Below are 21,434 nucleotides of genomic sequence, written 5' to 3' on the forward strand. Positions count from 1 at the left end.
AGTTCATTATTTTTCTCATTTTTTCTCATAATTGACTCTGTGTAAGCAAAGGAGAAAAGGAAAGATATAAGCATCTGAATGCAGAGTTCCAAAGAATAGCAAGGAGAGATAAGAAAGCCTTCTTCAGTGATCAATGCAAAGAAATAGAGGAAAACAACAGAATGGGAAAGACTAGAGATCTCTTCAAGAAAATTAGAGATACCAAGGGAATATTTCATGCAAAAATGGGCTTGATAAAGGACAGAAATGGTATGGACCTAACAGAAGCAGAAGATATTAAGAAGAGGTGGCAAGAACACACAGAAGAACTGTACATAAAAGAGCTTCATGACCCAGATCATCACGATGGTGTGATCACTCACCTAGGGCCAGACATCCTGGGCTGTGAAGTCAAATGGGCCTTAGAAAGCATCACTATGAACAAAACTAGCTGGAGGTGATGGAATTCCAGTTGAGCTATTTCAAATCCTGAAAGATGGTGCTGTGGAAGTGCTGCACTCAATATGCCAGCAAATTTGGAAAACTCAGCAGTGGCCAGAGGACTGGAAAAGGTCAATTTTTATTCTAATTCCAAAGAAAGGCACTGCCAAAGAATGCTCAAACTACCATACAACTGCACTCTTCTCACATGCTAGTAAAGCGATGCTCAAAATTCTCCAATCTAGGCTTCAGCAATACGTGAACCATGAATTACTGATGTTCAAGCTGGTTTTAGAAAAGGTAGAGGAACAACATCCGCTGGATCATAGAAAAAGCAAGAGAGTTCCAGCAAAACATCCATTTCTGCTTTATTGACTATGCCAAAGCCTTTGACTCTGTGGATCACAATAAACTGTGGAAAATTCTGAAAGAGATGGGAATACCAGACCACCTGACCTGCCTCTTGAGAAATCTGTATGCAGGTCAGGAAACACCAGTTAGAACTGGACATGGAACCACAGACTGGTTCCAAATAGGAAACGGGGTACGTCAAGGCTGTATATTGTCACCCTGCTTATTGAACTTCTATGCAGAGTACATCATGAGAAACGCTGTGCTGGAAGAAGCACAAGCTGGAATCAAGATTTCCGGGAGAAATATCAAGAACCTCAGATATGCAGATGACACCACCCTTATGACAGAAAGTGAAGAGGAACTAAAAAACCTCTTGATGAAAGTGAAAGAAGAGAGTGAAAAAGTTGGCTTAAAGCTCATAATTCAGAAAACTAAGATCATGGCATCTGGTCCCAACACTTCATGGGAAATAGATGGGGAAACAGTGGAAACAATGTTAGACTTTATTTTTTGGGGGGCTCCAAAATCACTGCAAATGGTGATTGCAGCCATGAAATTAAAAGATGCTTACTCCTTGGAAGGAAAGTTACAACCCAGATAGATATTAAAAAGCAGAGACATTATTTTGCCAACAGAGGTCCGTCTAGTCAAGGCTATGGTTTTCCCTGTGGTCATGTATGGATGTGAGAGTTGGACTGTGAAGAAAGCTGAGTGATGAAGAATTGATGCTTTTGAACTGTGGTGTTGGAGAAGACTCTTGAGAGTCCCTTGGACTGCAAGGAGATCCAAGCAGTCCATCCTAAAGGAGATCAGTCCTAGGTATTCATTGGAAGGACTGATGCTGAAGCTGAAACTCTAATACTTTGGCCACCTCACGGGAAGAGTTGACTCATTGGAAAAGACTGTGATGCTGGGAGGGATTGGGGGCAGGAGGAGAAGGGGTTGACAGAGGATGAGATGGCTGGATGACATCACTGACTCGATGGACATGAGTTTGAATGAAATCCGGGAGTTGGTGATGGACAGGGAGGCCTGGCATGCTGTGATTCATGGGTTTGCAAAAAATTGGACACAACTGAGCCACTGAACTGAACTGAACTGAATGATCCTTTAATTCAAAATGTTTCCCATCACATCTCAATAAAACCTGCCCATCCTATTGCAGGGTTATTATGAGTTTGGAAATAGCAATATTTGTGAAAAATCTACTAAAGAAAAGCAGTCTTTAAACAGAAGGAATAATTTTGTTTTTCTGTCAATTCTCAAAAGAGTTTATGCTTATTAAGATAGGAGCCACACATTTTTCAGACAGACGTCTTTTGTTCTGGTCTCTAATTAATAACTGTGTCACTTTGAACAGTTGACTGAATCTTGCTAAGTCATTTGTCCTCCTCAGTGAAATGCTGAGTATAATAGTACTCATCTCCAGCAATACCCAGTACTGGGTACCCAGTACCCAGCAATAGGGTTGCTGGAAGGATTAAATGAGAAAATTCAGTTTTACTGCTTAGTCCAGCACACATAGAAACATGGAATAAATTATAAAAATAAAAATAATAGCTAGCATTTATTTATCACTAATTATATAAAAGGTATTTTATTTTCATTATTATCCAATTTAATTTACTAAACCTATGAAGAAATTACTACTACAGATACAAAAATGATTATTAATGTAATTTTAGCTCTTAACTAGCACAGCAATTGTCACACATTAAACACTCAAAAAATATTTGTTATACTCTTGTTGAACTCCATCTTCTAATTATATTTGAGGGCCCCATTAACTGTATCAGTCAGCATTCTTGCAAGAACAGAATCTGACTGCAGCAGAAAAGGAATTTATGTGCAAACAGCGGATTGCGTAGCTGACAGGATCAGCAGGAGAACTGGAGAGCCGGGCTCTGAGGCTGTGCCAGGAACGGTAACAGAATCACATAATAAGTGCCATCTTTTGAGTGTATAAGGAGAACACACATCTGCAACGTGCACCTTTGACATCCCAAGAGAGATCATTGCAGTCATCGTTATCAGTGATGCTACGAGATAATTCGTTTGCTATTTCTTCAAAGATCTTTAGAGTTCTGTTATTAAAGGGAGCTGGAGGAGAGCAGTTGCTTGTTCTTTGCTTTGGAGAAGCTATCCAAATGTGCTCAGGACCACTGGACTCCCAGAAATTTCACTCACACATCAGAGGCTTGAGTTTTTATAAAATGCATTTGCAGATCTTGCACATAGCTAAGGTATTGGTCAGCAGACAGAATACCTGTTACTTGTGTTTTTCACGTATTTTTTAGTATGATGTCATTAACAAAATATGTCCCATGACAGGATGCAATGGTCTGCATTCCTTTGAAGACACTTGGCAGACAGAGGCTGAGAAATGATTTGACGCTTGAATATGATGGAGATGCTTCACTCTCATAGCTGACATAGGAATGAAAACTGCTTCCAGGCTTCCCTTTTTATAATGACAGATAAGAGAGTTTGTACCATAGAAGAAACTTCCTCCCTAGTGCTAGGAGTCCAGTCACCAGTAAGCTACCATATCTGGAATGTCAGCTTTAATTAGAGTTACTCTGTGATTGAGCTATCGCCAATATGTGAGTTAATTAGAGATGGAATGCGATTATTATTTTCAAAATGTTCAGTGTTGACCAGATTTCCAAGTCCTGCAAGCATGTCAAGCATTAAAAAAAAAAAAAGGCAGTATCACCTGAATTTAGTCTTTTCCTAGGAGAAGAAAGCTTCCTTTTATCTATCTTACTTTTATAGGTTTTACCTGATAGGTTAGTGAGACAGAGCTTTTCTATTCTAATTCTTTAGTCAGAGACCAGAAAATAAACATGGTCTGGGTTAGGATCCCATTGGACCTGATTTGAGGAGGCTTCCTAGAAAACCAAATTTACTGTTTACTTTCTGTAAGGCCCCTCTCTGTTTCATGTGGCATTAGGAGCCCAAGGGGTTAATTCATAATGCAAAAGAGACATGTGGTCTATTAAGTAGGGTATAAGAGTTCTTAGTCTTGAAATCATTCAGAACTACAGATAGCATTCTTCTCTCAGAAAAACTCAAGTCAGGCCTCTTTTGCAGATTTTTTTTCTTTCAATTATGCAACTTAAATAGGACCTCAAAGCACTGATTCCACATTTAAATCCCAAGGAACCATGACCTGATTATTGAACTCTAAAATTCCTCCAGGTAGACTTTTTTTGAATAGCACCCTGGACTAGGTTTCTGGGCCTCAGTCACAGAGCATTAATTGTATCCTAATTGAAACCAGAGCCCACCATCCGATTTCACACAGATTTTCCCACTAACAGATGTCCCCATCCTACAGAATATAATATTCATCAGATAGGCATGCATTCCTTTTATCAATGCATTTAATGTTCTTTCTCCAGTAGAAAGTCAGCAAATTCTTGATAACAACTGGAAAATCAGAATAGTTTCAGAAAACTCCCTTGGGACATGATGGATGATGGAAGTGGGAAGTGATGAAATTTGCTTCCTAATGACGGTCATTTCTTTGATTACAATCATTACAGTGACTCAAAGAAAGATATTCTAGCCCATCAGGCAGGAGAGAAGATGCTGTTTCTTGGGGACAAAGAAAATGAGCATTAGTGTTCTGGATTACTCTGAGTTCATCCCAGTCCTCCCCTAGTCTACCTTCCAGTTCCCAGGTTCCCACCCCTTCTAATGTTCTTTCCAACTTTAACAGATCTGGCAGGAATTTAAATTCAGTCTTGGGATCAAAATTTGTTTTGAAGCCCTACAGCTGCAAGAGATAAAAGATCTCTTTTAGTCCTTTCCAGCATTCTGTGCTTTGAGAAAAAGAAAAAAAAAAAAATGTAGGATTTTCAGCTCTTTAAGCAAGCCATCTCTATTTGTAGTAACCAAGTCAGTCTCAGTCTTTGAAATTTTTATGTTCCTCATTCAGTTCTACATAGGCACATAGTCCCAAATGTATCTTCAACAAGCTCTTCATTCTAGATGAACACAGGTGGTACTTCTACTGTCAATCTTCCACCCTGAATAATGCACTTATTTAAAAAGTTTTTCTCCCCAACAAATCCAGAAAGAGCCTTCTATTATCCGTGGAGACTCTTCCAAACCACTTATGATACCAGTACCTCTAGTAACCCAGAATTTTTTTTTTCTTTGGATGAAGGTAAGAAAATCAGTCTCTAGATAACCCAATATGATAAGGAATCAGTTAAAGGATATTGGTTAGCATATAGAATCTTCACGAAAGCTAGAGAATCATACTTGTACTACCTGGTTGAGACAAATTAAAAAAAAAAAAATCTTGCATAAGACTTATTTAGTGAGATCACCACTGCTGAATGCATTGAACCCTAGATCTCTATAAGGCTGCACCCCGCAGCCTTTAAGGCCTGCACTTGCCCACCTTCACGACTGAAGAAAGAACCTGGAGTCGTTACAGAAACTAACGGTTTAATGAATGGGTAGAGCTTACACATCTGAAGCAAGACCCTAGAGCAACACCTTACCATGTGTGGTGGATAATGGGGTAGCACAAGGCGGCCTTCTTTGCTCCAATGGGCAGGGATTGGCCAATTCCCTATCAGTTATAGGGAATTGATGTCAAGTTGGCTTATCGGTTGCCAAGAAAACCAGCAGAGGGGCATGCCCCTTACTGCCCTTTTGATAAGCATAGTTGAAGTTCTGATCTGAAACTAGAATAGTCACTAGTTGAAGTCTGGGGCAAACACATAGGAAGGTCAATCATATGAGCATGGTGCAAGTGAAGCAGGCGGTGGCCAACCAGAGGAGAGAGCAGGGGGATAACCATCTTGAGTGGCTGATCATCCAATAGCAGCAAACACTACCATTACTGCTGCAATCCCTGTCTCCCTAGAGAATTGCTCTAGGCATCCTCTGTTATCGCTTCAACAGGATAAGATTCAAACTCTGCTCATGTTCACTTGATTCCTATATCTTAGATGATGCAGCTATATCTTGTAGCTGCAAGAGTGCTGGGAATGTGAAGACCTGGGTCTTATGAATGTGAAGACTGTTCTCTAGTTATAGTTTGTCATAGAGATAAACTATAACTATAGAGATAACTGTAGTTATAATTGTAGAGGTAAGCTCTGGGTACATTTTCAAACATTTGAAGGGGGTTCATAAACAGAGCAATTTGATGAAGGATAGATTAATTGTCTTGCTATAGTAAAATATTTTTACATAAAAATATGATGTGTCTTTCAGAGAAAAAGAAAATGATCAGGAAAAGCACAACATTTCTAGGCCAGCTACTAAGGAATTAGGTTCTATTTCTGATTTATGCCTGCGTGAACCCCTCATTTTATGGCCTCATAAAATTGGCTAGTTCACAAGCTATTGAACAGGCTTGCCATTTATTTTATGCAGCATTATAGTATTTTGTCAATTTCAGTATAAACTCTATACCCACGGTTAATAGAAAGATTTGAATAGACTTGCATTGATATGTGGTCACCCGAAGTCCTATCGGTGATATACTGTAGAAGTTGAGAAAATGTTAAACTGATACAAATGATTCAAATAGTCCCTTGGAAATGTTTGGAGAAAAATAAAACTTTATAAAAGTTAAAAAACAAGCAGTTCTAATCAGGATTATGGGATGAGTCAAAGTTTGCCTATTCATTGCGCTCCCTCAAGGGTCAGATTTCCGTTTCAGTCATTAGTAACTTTCTGCCATTCAGGACACTACCTAAACTTTCTGTCTCAACTTTGTTCCCCATCAGCCCTTCTTCCTACTCATATTCCCATCTACTTCTCAATTTTATGTCTTACCTCTTTAAATCTTGCATATCTGTAGTGTCAAAGATTGAAGTTAAATTATTTCCTAGGCAGATATTTCTCTTTGAAAATCAGAGGAAGACAGATGAATCCATACTATCTTCTAGGAAACTGTGATTCTCAAGAAACAGCTTTATTAGAAGTGGGTCTGAGTGAGCAGTAACTTTGAAGTTCAATGGTAGAGTTTGATGCTTATTTTTCAACTTTGGAGGTAGTACTTAACATAGGTAAAAACCTGCTATAGATTAAACAAACTAATAAATAAAAACCCAGTCTTAAAAACAGACTAGATTTGACATGTGTTCATTTATAGATAAGGTACTGCATTCAGTATAAGGAATTAATATTTGTTTTATTAACTTACTGATCACAGAGAATTTTGTGTTAATAGAATATGTTATTAACATGTATTATTTAAAAACTTCTTTGTTTACAAACAAAAACAGAAGAGACATGTATGAAGAACTAGTAGTATCTCAAAATGAGAAGTTATTTTTCTCATGAGAAATGAACAGATGAGTTCTGGTTAAAAACAAATGTTTTCATGGATTCTGCATGTATATCTGATATACATCTTTTTTTTGCTTATAGCATCCTTTCATTTAAAGATGTTATGTGTCCATGTTCTTTATTTTGCTATACATTGTACAATATTTTATTATTAGAATAAGACTATTGCTATGCTTTCATAATACTTAAAATTATTATTCATACTGCACTGTCATTTCTACTGAAAAGGTACTTTGTACCAATATGATAACTGATACAGAAAACAAAAACCAGAATGTGAGCCAGTGGGCTTTTACTTTTATATTAACAAGTCATTAAAGAATAGCATTTTATATAAATGTCTGAAATATAAGATATATACCTATTGAACTGACAACTTAATAGTATTTTTTGGCTATGATTTTTACTGGCTAACAATATTTATTGAAATTTTAGTAGAATAACACATTCATATGAAATATGAAAAATCACAAAAGCACAAATTTCCTCCTTGAATCCTGCCCACCCATAGTCCTACTTGCTAATGGAAGCAGCTTCTGTTTTGGATATGTTGGTGGTTTTACAACTCAAGAAATCATCTCTGGATAATAATAATAAAAAAAATCTGATTGCTTTTCTACAATTTTGAGGAAGTAAATTATGTGCTCCCAAAGCTCTAGAAAATTTAGAGTGCTTTGGAATACTCTTGAAAGTGTATTCCAAAGCTGTTCTGAGCAGAAGTTCTGAATATGTGAAAATGTATAATCAATGCACTGGTCAAAGCTTTGCATGCTCATCAATGAAGACAGAAGCACAAATCAGGATCTACATATTATGGCTCGTCCTTTTACACATAAAAATGTTCCGTTCTCCACTCTTACCTATTTAATTCACCTGTGAAGCATGAGAATGAAGTCCATACACATATAAATACATATGATCAATATATAAATGCAATAGCAAAAATAAAAGTTTTTTGCTGACATTAGAGTTACAAAACTAAAAGTCATCTGCATTCAACATACATAACTGTGCCAATAAAATTTACATGAAGGATTATTGAGGGGACTGAGTTAATATTTAAAGCACTGCATTGAGTTCCTGCCAAAGCGAGAACTGGTGTTAACAGACAGTGAATTCATTTCAAAGTTAACTAACTAGATATCAGGTGTTAACTAGAGTTTGTTTCAGAAGAGAGGGGGAAAAACAACAGCAACAAACTTTGTTCAGCTATTTTAGAAAATATTTCATTTTTACTGGAAGAGCAGTAGTCATCTTGAGAGTCTACGTGGTGCCTAGCTAGTCTTCTATAATTTATTGGAAAGATGTCACCTATGCTAATTCTCTTTGCCTCCATAGAATTCATTAATATCATGTATCTGCTTTTGTATTATTTTTTACTTTATGTGAATTATTTTTGTGAAGAAGACTGACTGACTTACACACAGGATGTTTATTACCACTGATATTGCTGCTGTTGTTTTGTTTCTCATAGTCCTCAAAACTACGCTGAGCAAAAGTACTCGATACATATCTTGCAAACAGGGGTTTCCAGATTAATCTCTCTCTAATAACCCAGATACTGAATTAATTTCTCCTAGGATATTTTTCTATGACATTATTTTTTTTTTCTTTTACAAATTTATTTCCCCAAAGAAGTATGGTTAGTCATTGTTTGTACTTCCCTCATAGCTCAGTGGGTAAATTCTCAATCGGTAAATGCCTGCAATGCAGGAGAGCTGGGTTCAATTCCTTGGTTGGGAAGATCCTGTGATGAAGGAAATGGCAGTATTCTTGCCTGGAGAATCCCATGGACAGAGAGCCCTGGCGGGCTACAGTCCATGGAGTTGCAAGAGTCCAACATGACTTAGCAACTAAACCACCACATTCATTGTTTGCTACTGCCAAGTCGCTTCAGTAGTGTCCGACTCTGTGCGACCCCATAGACGGCAGCCCACTAGGCTCCTCCCATCCCTGGGATTCTCCAGGCAAGAACACTGGAGTGGGTTGCCATTTCCTTCTCCAATGCATGAAAGTAAAAAGTGAAAGTGAAGTCTCTCAGTCACGTCCGACTCTTAGCGACCCCATGGACTGCAGCCTACCAGGCTCCTCCGTCCATGGATTTTCCAGGCAAGAGTACTGGAGTGGGGTGCCATTGCCTGCCATTTTAAAAGCAAGAGCACTTTATCTTCTGCATGGGTTTGGACATTATTAAAGGGTTAACTGTTATCTGGTGTCCACTAATCATTGTATTTTCTCTTTGTGGTTATGTAAATCTGGAGGTTTATGTAATAATTTTAATGTATCATTCAAATTTAATTTTCATAATATATAAACATAAATTTTACTAACTGAAAAAATATCCAGAGGAATATTTCTGGACATTCTATTGACTTCTAAGCAGAATGAATTTCATATAAGATGCTATTTTAGCATTTTAAAATATTACATGTCATTTGTTATTTTTAAAAAATAAGATGAAAAGTTTATTCATATTCCCACACAGAGATGGAAATAGCTGTATGTTTTGTGCACAACAGGTGTCTGATAACTGTTTTGGGGACTATCAATGGTGACTCTTAATGACTTCATAATGAAGTAATTATTCAAACGTCATGTTAAAACCCTTTTTTAAAAATTACATAGTGCCAGTTTTCAGCAGGCATGTACTGTTGCATCCACTTTGGTAAAATAAATAAATTAATAGATTCTTTAACTTGAATAAAGTGTACTGATTTAGAAACTTTTATAACACTACTATAACAAGCAATGAAAATAATTAAAATATGCAATCCCATGAAACAATAAAAACTTATCAGAAATGTTCAAGTGAAAGATGACAATGAAATGAAATGAATGATTAGTTTGCAAAGTAGTGGCATCTGCTCTGTGAATAATCCAGGGAATGCTTTCCAATTTCCATGCCCCAACTCTTTTATTCAAAGGAGAGAATTTGTCAAAGGAGACATATGGGACCAAACAAAATGTAGAGGACTGTGAAATTGGAATTTTAAAATGCATCTCTTATTTATACTCTGCTTACTTAAAAAAATGATTTGAAGCATATCAAATGGATATATCCTCAAAACTCTTTCATGATGAATTTTACTATAAAAAGTCTTGGTTTTCCTTTTGTTTCCTTGTTCTTCCAGATACATTTAACATCCAAAACATCCCAGAGCTCTGTATTTACTTGCTCTAGAAAAAATATCAACCAAATATTCATGAATATAATTTTCTGTTAATTGTCTAGAAGTTGCCTTTTCCATCACTGATGAAATAGTTTGGATTTGATTATTATAATAGCCCTGGTTTGTAAAATATATATAAATTAATTGCCTTAAATATATATATGTATATTAATGTAGTTTATCTTTTCCCATGTGAATGGCATATTTTTTAAATATTAGTGATAATTTGGGGGTTTTGAAACACTCCAATAGAGACAGTCTCTACCAAGGAATCAGTATGAATATACCTTGTCCAAATTCAAGTAAACACTAACACCTGTAACTAGTTATTTGAAAATAACTATTTTTGAATTGGATATTTACAACTAACTAAATCTCCATTTAAAACAATTTATTTGCAACTTCATAAAAATTTAAAGTAAAATGATATTTTTATAGTCAAAAATTTTCTATCTCATTTACAAACAAGGAAATCAAGGCACAAACAGACTGAGGTTTAATGCATGCTGTGTAAATTTTGGGGGGTAGAATAGTGATGAAAATAGGGTTTGTATCACTTGCCAGATAATATTTCTTCAACCACTGCAAACATTTACTAATGAAAATCCATGTATTCTCCTATACTGATTTAAGGATAATTTCTGAAAATATTTATTTAATAAACAATACTTGAAACCGATGATTAATGCTGTTGCCAGAAATAAAAGCTAGATTAATGACTATTAACTTTGTGAAAAAAAATTCAGCACCATCAAATTCACTTATCATCAAAAGGAGAACATGGAAAAATTAAGTTCAAGTTAAACTTTTACCCCAAATATTTGCTTTAGAACAATTATTTGAATTACCTTTTTCTATGAATGTTCTTTTTCTATCTTATGAGGAACAAAAGAGAATAATCCTAAATCATAAAAGATTACCTTCTTGCTATTTTTTTGCCTCACAGAGAATAATAGATTGCATTTGTTTCAGCATTAACATACTAAATATACTTTGGAGAAGAGGAAAACTGATTATTTTATTATTCAAGTGTTGAATTTTGGCATTTTTTTCAGATGAATTCAAGTTCTTTATGAAAAGGCTACCCATGAATTATTTCCTCAACACATCTACCATAATGCATTTGTGGACAATGGATTCTAATTTTCAGCGCCGCTATGAACAACTGGAGAACAGCATGAAGCAACTTTTCCTAAAGGCACAGAAAATTGTACACAAGCTCTTTAGCCTTAGCAAGAGGTGTCATAAACAACCCCTCATCAGCCTGCCAAGACAAAGGTAAGACAAGTGCAGTAATGTAGACAACTGAGGACAGCTCACTGAGTTTCTGAATGTATGTGTGGTAATATACATAATACAGTGTTATTCGTATATTTAGAGATGATTTGAAAACATATCGTCTTGTCTCAAAATGATTAATTGCTGTTATTTTCCAAAGTAATGCTATAATGGGAACACATAGACTAACTTTTTATTTATTTTTTTATCATTAGAATCAAGATATTATTCTAACTTGTTGTACAGGGTAATCATCTGATAATTGTGTGACAGGGAACATAATAACACAAAAACCTAGTTACATTGTAAGCATAGGAAGTAAGCAGGAATAAAAAGTGATATTTCTCAAGATGTAACTTTTAAATAAAAGCATCTAAATTTTATTTACTTGACATGTTCTTAAAACCATAAATCTCACTCTACATGAATGTATGAAAATTGCTGTGGAAGTTTCAAACAATTTATGTGAATGATGACAGACTCTTCGAATATTTGTGTCTGAACCGACTCAGGGAAGCCTGGGTTTTAGATTTGCTAGTTTAACATATATTGATCAGTCAGGGCAGTAAAAAAGTTGCATTTACTTAGTATGAGCAGGTTGAAAATGAATAAAAGGAAAAGCTAAGGAAAATTTTAGGAAAAAAATTCATTAAAAAAATGTGTTTGTATCAGTATCACCAATATAAAATACTTGAACTTTGCCTCAATGATTAAATTATTAAGAAATCTACATTACAAATTTCTTTCACTGAAAAAAAAGTTTAGACATTTTAAAATTCAGTTTCAAAATAAATCATTGGCATTCTTTACAATCATTGGGCTTTAGCATATTCAACATGTATGCAATTTAAGTTGAGAACATTTTCATTGGACCCATTTTCCACCCCATACTTCCATGCCCATACTCCCCATATTCCCATGCCCATCCCTCGGCTATTTGTCACTCCAGATTTGTCTAATCTACTAATTGTCTCCATAGATTTGATTATTCTGGACATTTTGTACAGTATGTGGGCTTTTGTGACTGACTTCTTTCATGTAGCATAGTGCTTTCTGGTTTACCCATTTGTGGCATGTATCAGTAGTATATCACATTTTATTCTACCTATCAATTAATCATTTGATGGACTTGGGGTTGTTGCCACTTTTTGTCAAATATAAATGTTGCTGCTTTGAACATTCATGTGTGCTTTATTTTTTTTAATCTGGACATACGTTTCAATTTTCTTGGATACGTTGTTGTTGTTCAGTTACTAAGTTGTGTCCAATTATTTGCAACCCCATGGACTGTACCATGCCACTCGTCTGTCCTCTCCTATCTCCCAGAGTTTGCTCAAATTTATATCCATTGAGTCAGTGATGCTATCTAACCATCTCATCCTCTGCCACCCTCTTCTCCTTTTGCCTTCAATCTTTCCCAGCATCTTTCCAAGGGTCTTTTCCAGTGAGTCAGCTTTTTGTACGAGGTTGCCAAAATTTGGAGCTTCAGCTTCAGTATCAGTCCTTCCAAATGGTTGGTTAGGGTTGCTTTCCTTTAGCATTGACATAATGGGCTAATCAGAAGATAATCCTATATTTAACATTTTGAGGATCTGGCAAACTGTTTTCCAAAATGGCTCTACTGTTTTATATTTCCACCTACTATGAGTGACAGCTCCAATTACTCCACATCATTACCAACACTTTTTATTATCTGCCATTTGATTGTAGTCATTCTAGCAGTTGTGAAGTGGTATCCTTTTGTGGTTTTAATTTACATTTCCCCATCATGACTAATGATGCTAAACATCTTTGCATGTGTTTATAGTCCATTTTCTACCTTCTATGGGGAAATATCTATTTGAATTTTCTTCCCTCTTAGTCTTTTTTTTTTTTAATTTGCATTATTGACTTGTATGAGTAATTTATATATTTGTATGCCCCGTTCCTTTAGAAACTGTTTGATATAAAAATATCTCCTTCCAGTATCTGGGATGTCTTTTCATTTTTTTGTCCATCTCTTTTCCTGATCTATCTATCTGTCGGTCTGGTCAGTTTGTCAATTTTCTTTCTTTTCAAACATTAACTTTTAGTTTCCTTTATATTCTCTATTATTTTTCTGTTTTTATTTGATTTTCCACTGTGATTGCTATTATTTCTTTTTTTCTATTTGCTTTATGTGAATGCTCTAATTTTCTTTTTCTAGCTTCATAGAGAGAAAACATGGGTTATTGACTTCATAGCTTTCACTTTTTTAATATAAGCATTCACTGCTGTAAATTGCTTTCTAAGCACTATGATTAAGATTTGTTCTTTTATAGTTCCTGTAAGTTTTCTTATTTATTTCATGCATAAGATATTTTTTTATATATCTGTCTGCAAACTTCAAGTAAATATTCCCTAACGGAGAATTACAGCTTGAAAAAGACACTTATTTAACTGCAATGAACCTTATGCTCCCTGTGTGAGCTAGAGTTTGTAAACCACTGAAATAGATAATCTTATCCTCAAACACAAGAGGAAATATGAGAGAATGAGATGGAAGCAATTGATGAGTTTGCTTATAAACTTGTTGACTTTAAGTGTTTTTTTAATCAAGCACAACTGGAGATTATATATATATATATATATATATGAAGCTCAGGGGAGATTAGAGACTTAAGATGGCAAACATCAGTGCACATGAAATCATAAGATCTGAATGTAATATCATAGGAAATATGTTTAAGGGATAAGTGGAAAATGAACCTGAAAAGGAAACAAATAGTGGAGTAAAGTATGTCAAAAGAGACACATTAATTTCTAGTAAAAATAAATAAAAATTAAACATTCATAAGTGTCATTACAGCACAATATTTCTAAGAAAAATATGCAAGAATTTAAGTTAGGTGTATGGAGAATAAATAAATAGGCAGTATAATAGAAAGATGCATTATTTGAAACAAATTCAAAAAGCGATAGAACTAAATATTTGTTGTCCAAAACTTCTAAACTAAATAAATCAAAGATACTTAAGGCTTTTTCTTGACTTGCATTTTTTCAATTTAGCTTAATTTCTATGTTTTCTATTGTCATCCCACACAATTTAAAAAAATATAAACTACTTGCTAGATTTTTACTGAATTTGTATTTTTTTTCTTCATCATCATATTTCTTTTACCAGGAATGTGAGATTTTTCTTTTCTTTTCTTTTTCCCATCTTAATAGATTTTCATGTACTAAAATTACATTAGGGAAACATATATATATATATATATATATATATATATATATATATATATATGTACTAGAGTTTGTTAGCAGAATTCAGTGGAAAAGAGATTGGAAATTTGTGGGGTGTATTTTCAGAAATTTTTGAAAAAGAAGGTGAATAAGTAATATCAAAGATTCACTTCTAGCAGGTATTTTTGTTTTTAGCCCTCCTTTATGGAATTTTTTTCAGTTTTCCTCTTGAACTTGTCCAACTCTCAGAACTAGCTTCCAATATCTGATATTCTAAAATCTGGAAAAATAAGCATAAACAAAGAAAAATGAGACCTGAAAAATATATCTCACTAACATTATTTCTTTTTTTTTGGCATTTTATTATTTTATTTTTTTTAATTTATTTACTTTAATTGGAAGTTAATTACTTTACAATATTGTATTGGTTTTGCCATACATAATTTCTTAATTCTTCATAAATAATGGTGGGGCAGTTGATTCTTTTTTTTCTCCATAATATAGCATGTAATTCTTTCTTTCTGGTAAAGTGTGGCCCTCTTTCTAGGTGGCAGCTCTGCATTGTTACTACTATCCCTCTCATGAATTCCCATGACATCAAAATGCTTTTTCTCACTGAAGTGAATTCTAAAGCCTGTGATCATGTGGTTTCTTTGAGGTAGTCAACTTTTGTTGCTATTCAAAAATTTTTGAGATAAGTAAAAATGCTATATTCATTTCATTAAAGAATAATAGTTGCAGCAATTATTGAAAAGTATTCATGCAATATTCCTAGAAAGCACCTCAGCTACACTATTTTGTGCTGTCATGTCTTATTCACAGAGTAGCCAAGGGTCCGTGGAAATATTACATTTAAAAGTCTCTTGCTAAAGGCTTAACAACCATCTCTCTAGGGGTAGAAAACCTAATTTATTCACATTTACTGAGTTTTGTGGTAGAAGTATTTCCACCATGGTCAATTTCAAGCTATCAATGTACTGCCATGGCTCATGGAGTTGATGTGCATTTGGCTATCCTGAGCCAGTGCATGCAAACTTGCAACTAACCTCAAAAATTTTATTGAAACATTTTTGTAAAGTTATCTCTTCTTCATTAACATTTGAAAGTGATATAGGATGAAATCACTAACATCACGGAAAAGGATGAATTGAAGTCTGTGTCATTCTTTGTCTGAGAGCTGTGTCATGTACCTCCTACATATTCTCTATGACAACAGTTAATAGGTCAAATCTATCCCTCACCAATTTTTGTATCAGCCTGTTGAAAAAAAATCAAATGGAGAATAGTATTTTTGAGGGATGAGGATGGTATGAATTTATATTAAAATATGCACCAATAAAAAAGCCATGCCCATATGTTTATATATTGTCTGTGCCCACTTTCATACCCTATTGGCAGTTATTGACCACTGCATGCTCCTGAAACCCTACAGTAGTTGCTACCTGGCTCCTACTGTAAAATTTTGCCAACATGGGCTCTAATATAATATTAATATGTATTCTTTGTCTTTAAAAATGCTATCAAGTGGTTTAAAAGTATTTAACTTGTATATCATTGAAAAGTTTATAAATATAGTTCATGTTATGTTAAGGAAATAAAGTTACTACTTCAGTATCCCTCATATGGAAAACATATAAAATAAGACTGAATCTTGAATCCAGGTATTTGTGAGTTAATACTGAATATTTTACTAATAATAACTCATATACAATCATATTAATATATGTACATATGCTATATATTATATATTATGTCCATGAATTAAATGCAAATATATACATTATATATAAATGTATATATTATATATATACCTTAATATATAATATATACTTATATACATATGCAGTTTAACTAACATAACTTCCGTAGCAATAGTCTAAAATCTTACATATCAAACTGATCTTAACTGAAGTGCCATTTCAAACTGATCTCCAAATGCAGATTTGTATAATTTTGTGGAGTCAGCCAGCTTTCCCATTTTTCTCTTCCTTCTTATGATCTCTGATTCTAGTCCAATTCAAAATGACATGATTATGAACTAAGAGGAAGAACAAGCAACATGAACACTTGAGGAAAATGAAGCTGAATAACTGAACAGTGTCTGTGGGTAGGGGAAGATAAGTGGAATCTGGTAATGCTGAAATGAATTGTGGAAATTTTAACGTATTTAGGAAGAATTACCCTGCCCAGTGGAATGCTGAAAAGATGAGATACAGGCAGAATTTCATGAAATCTGAATGCTTAGTTTCGGCTGGAGTTTCTAGAGACAGCTCTCACAGTCCCAGACAATAAGTGCTCAATACATATTTGATGAGTGCTCTGTGATATTTTTGTTAATACTTTAGTTCAACCTCTGAATGCACACAGCAATGAATTATTACTGTATGTAAAATGTTTCCCACTCTACATAAATTGGATCTCCTGTTACAATATGTGTATCATGTTCTGTTTTGTTTCTCCATTAAGCAGGTGAATGCTTTCCCCCATTCTTTCAAGTGGAGCTAAGACAGTGTCTTTGTCTGTTCAGGCTGCTATAAACAAAAAATACCACAAACTAGATGACTCACAAATAACAGTTTGTAGTTTTGGAGACTGAAGTCCAGGACCTAGGGGCCATCATGTTGGGGTTCTAGTAGAGGGCACTCATCTCATTCACATGGGCTCCATCCTCATGACCTAAGCACCTCTCAAAGGCTCCGTTTCCCAATAGCATCATCTTCAGGGGTTAGGATTCCAACATGTAAATTTAGGCAAGACATAGCATTTATACTGTATCAGACTGGTTTTGTCTCTATCAGTTAACACTATGAGATGTGAGGGTGAGGAGACTAGCCAGCCGTTTCTTTTGTGTAAGGATACTGTCCATGGTGTATGACAATGAAGCTAGCATGTGAACCCAATAGGAGATAGAGAATTCAGGTGTCCTTTAAACTCCTGTGTTCATTTGACTCTCTAGTGTACTTCTCTTTCTGAAGTTTTGTTATTCAACAGTTCCTTCTCAAAATCAAAAACATGACCCTTTGTGTCCCTCATGCATCAGCAAGCAGTTACCACTCTATAATTCATGCAAGGAAAATAGATATTTAACACTTTCGTGGGGAAAAATCTTTGTGAATACTATTTCTCAACATCTGGCATGCAGTAATGATGTATAAAAATCCTTTTCAATCTTATCTTCCCCTGAGTTCTTTTTCATTCTTTTTTTAGCCTATTTTCTTTTTTCCACCTCCTTTGCTGAATATCCAGACATTTTCTCTCTTTGTTGACCCCCATTCTCTTCGATATGCCCCCTCTTTACTGATATCTTTCTATAAACTTTTTTTTAAAATTTGGTTTAGTGCTCTTGGAATTCCATTACAATTTCTCATTGATATTTTCCTGCAAAATAGTGCCACTTCACCTTAGATAAACTTGCCTTTTTAATGCATTTTTATTTTTATTTTATTTTTATAATAATGCATTTTATTTTGAGGCATTTTAATGCATATATGAGATACTGCCTCTGACTGTGCTTCCAATAATTTTGTCTTATAACATTTGTTCATCAGAGTTGGTTTCTTTCACTTCTTAAATCTAATAGATATAAACAAATGTCAATCTAGAATATATAGAAATCAAATAAAATCTGGGTCCATTTTCAATATATCCTGGAAACAGTAAAAATGAAGTATGAACATGTGATTTGCCTGTGGTAATAAATATCATCAACATGGCATAAAACCCTCTTGAGATAAAAGAGGTTCCTCAGTGTCTAGTGCAGTAAATATGTACATTTTTTCTTTGTTTTGATAATTAATTTTATCAAAGTCTTTGTATTACTAGAGCATATAGATAAGCATCCAAGGCATAATTATTACACAACGTTGAAAAAGGCAATTGTTGGGGTCCAGCCCCAGTGGATCCAGGGAATTCAAAGTGGGGACAAAGTTGGTGTCTTAGAAAAGAATTATTTAATTAGAAATATAAGATTAGGAAAGAATAGTGTAATAGGAAAATTATTGGAGAAAAGAGGCTGAATAACTTTGTTTACATGGAAGCTAATAAAACCTCAAGACAAGAGGTTTGCACCATCTACGTTAGGCCACCGGCACCCGCTTGAATAGCGGAGGGTACCCCACCTTGGGCTCCCTCTCGTGTGGGTCTTAGAAGCCAGGGCAAGTAAGTATACATGGTGAGCCTCCATGCCCCAGATGGGAATTCAGCCTGAAAAGGAGAGGGAGGGAGAGGGAGACAGAGAGAGAGAGAGATTCGACACAGGGGAGGCCAGGTTTCCAAGAAACCAGTTTGAGAAACTGGTCTGAGAAACTGGTCCATCCTTTATTGTTCAGGAAAGCTTTTTATACTTTTGTTTGTACATAGAGATCAATGAATAATACAAAGTTATGCAGTGTCAGCAGCCTTGATCCTTATCAAGACCAGGCTTTCTTTCTGCAAATCTTTCCATATACAAAGGATCTTAGGTGATTTACATTATCTTCTGGCCAGAAGGCCAATTAACATTTTACAGCCCTTTTTTGATAAGGGTAATAGTACCCTTTGTTCTTCCCAAAGTCTGGTGCCACTCTTAGAAAGCACTAAATAAAGTTACATTCTTACATAGGAAGGACACAACAATTTATAACAAAAAAAGAGGAGTACAGTAATTTATAACAAAGAGAAAATTCATTAACTCAAAAGTCTAGTATTGCTAACATCAAAACTACTATATTCCTATTTCTGCATCCTGTTTACATTGATTAATATCCTCCCAGGTGCCTAAAAGATAAAGGATATGGAGGCCTGGCAGTAAACATTAACTCAACAGTCAAACTAATTCTTAGCTCTAAAAGGCTCTATATCTTTAAGATGTTTTAAACTTCGTGCCTCTCATGGTTGGGGGCTGTAAACAATCACAAGTTGTAAAAGTCCAGGGGAATCTGTCAGGCAAGTTAGAGAGCCATCAGAGGGATTTGAGCTGAAACATTCCTATCATAGGCAGGAGACCAGTTGGAACTCTAAGTTAACTTTTTCCAGAGAAATGTGGTCGGGGATAGCCCCCTGTAATGTCAGAAGAGTATAGTATAGCAGACAGTAAACAGACAGATTTTGGTTTCAGGGTAGATGCTCAGGTAGAGGACCCCTTGAGACCTGACTCGCCTTGCCCATCAGGTCTCCTGTGCTGGCTCCCGGCAGGCAATTTAGGAGACTATTGGCCTGGGAAAGAGGACAAGGAAAAAACACAAGTTATCGCCAAGTCTTCAGTTCATTTCAGTTGCTCAGTCATGTCTGACTCTGAGACCCCATAGAGTGCAACATGCCAGGCTTCCCTGTCCATCACCAACTCCCAGAGCTTGCTCAAATTCCTGTCCATCAAGCCACTGATGCCATCAACCATCTCTTCTGTTGTCCCCTTCTCCTCCTGCCTTCAGTGGCTTTTCAATGAGTCAGTTATTCGCATCAGGTGGCCAGAGTATTGGAGCTTCAGCTTCAGCTTCAGCTTCAGACCTTCCAATGAATATTCAGGACTGATTTCCTTTAGGATTGACTGGTTGGATCTCCTTGCTGTCCAAGGGACTCTCAAGCATCTTCTCCAAAACTACAGTTCAAAAGCATTAATTCTTCTGCACACCACTTTCTTTATAGTCCAACTCTCACATCCATACATGACTACTGGGAAAATCAAAGCTTTGACTAGACTGACCTTTGTCAGTAAAGTAATGTCTCTGCTTTTTAACATGCTGTTTAGGTTGGTTATAGCTTTTCTTCCAAGGAGCAAGTGTCTTTTAATTTCATGGCTACAGTCACCATCTGCAGTGATTTTGGAGTCCCAAAAAATAGTCAGTCACTGTTGCCACTGTTTTCCCATCTTTTTGCCATGAAGTCATGGGACTGTATTTCATGATCTTAGTTTTTTAAATGTTGAGTTTTAAGCCAGCTTTTTTCATTCTCCTCTTTCACTTTCATCAAGAGGCTATTTAGTTATTCTTTGCTTTCTGCCATACAGCTGGTGTCATCTGTGTATCTGAGGTTATCGATATTTCTCCTGCAATACTGATTCCAGTTTGTGCTTCATCCAGCTTCATCCAGTACATTTTGCATGATGTACTCTGTATATAAGCTAAATAAGCAAGGTGACAATATACAGCCTTGACATACTCTTAATGGTGCTTGGCAAGTCTCAATGGTACATTATAGCAACTAATAAAGAACCACAAATACATAATATTAAAAGCAATGATGTAAAGTAAATTTGGCTGTTAAATATTGGAAAAAGTCACATTTTGTTTGGCTCATGAAAAAAATGAAAATCTGTGAAGAATAGTAATTTCCTAATTTATAAACAATAGAAATACAGAAATGAAAAGAATTTTAAGTCATCATCAGGATATGTTAAATTAGTTTCTCAGTATTCAAAAAAGTGATCAGGGTTTATAGTTTATATCTTCTTTTAATAAATATATAATCAGCAATCAAGTGATGATTTTTGTTTCTTTAAAAACAGATATAAATTTGGATATTTCCTATGTGGTATTACATTATTTACTCCTAGAAAAATAGATTAAACCTGCTTTAAATAAGCTGCTGGCAACTTGGGCAAGAATTATAGAGGCATAGATATTATTCCCTTACCAAAAGCCCAAAAATTTAGGATGGGGGTATATTTCAACTGGCCCATTTTAATGGCCTTAAGCATCATTCTATGAGTCACTC

The 21,434-nt window shown here is 35.2% G+C and overlaps 1 protein-coding gene across 2 annotated transcripts in view; it reads left to right on the top strand.

Annotated features, from left to right (window-relative positions):
• Positions 1–21,434, top strand: part of BRINP3 (BMP/retinoic acid inducible neural specific 3) — a 449,727-nt gene that overhangs the window by 347,932 nt on the left and 80,361 nt on the right. For both annotated transcript variants that reach the window (XM_068986582.1, XM_068986583.1), the window contains one exon: positions 11,321–11,543. In XM_068986582.1, coding sequence (XP_068842683.1) covers positions 11,321–11,543 — 223 coding nt within the window. The remainder of the gene's footprint in view (positions 1–11,320; positions 11,544–21,434) is intronic.

This window comes from Capricornis sumatraensis, chromosome 14 (genome assembly GCF_032405125.1).
Source record: "Capricornis sumatraensis isolate serow.1 chromosome 14, serow.2, whole genome shotgun sequence".
Taxonomy (NCBI): Eukaryota; Metazoa; Chordata; class Mammalia; order Artiodactyla; family Bovidae; genus Capricornis; species Capricornis sumatraensis.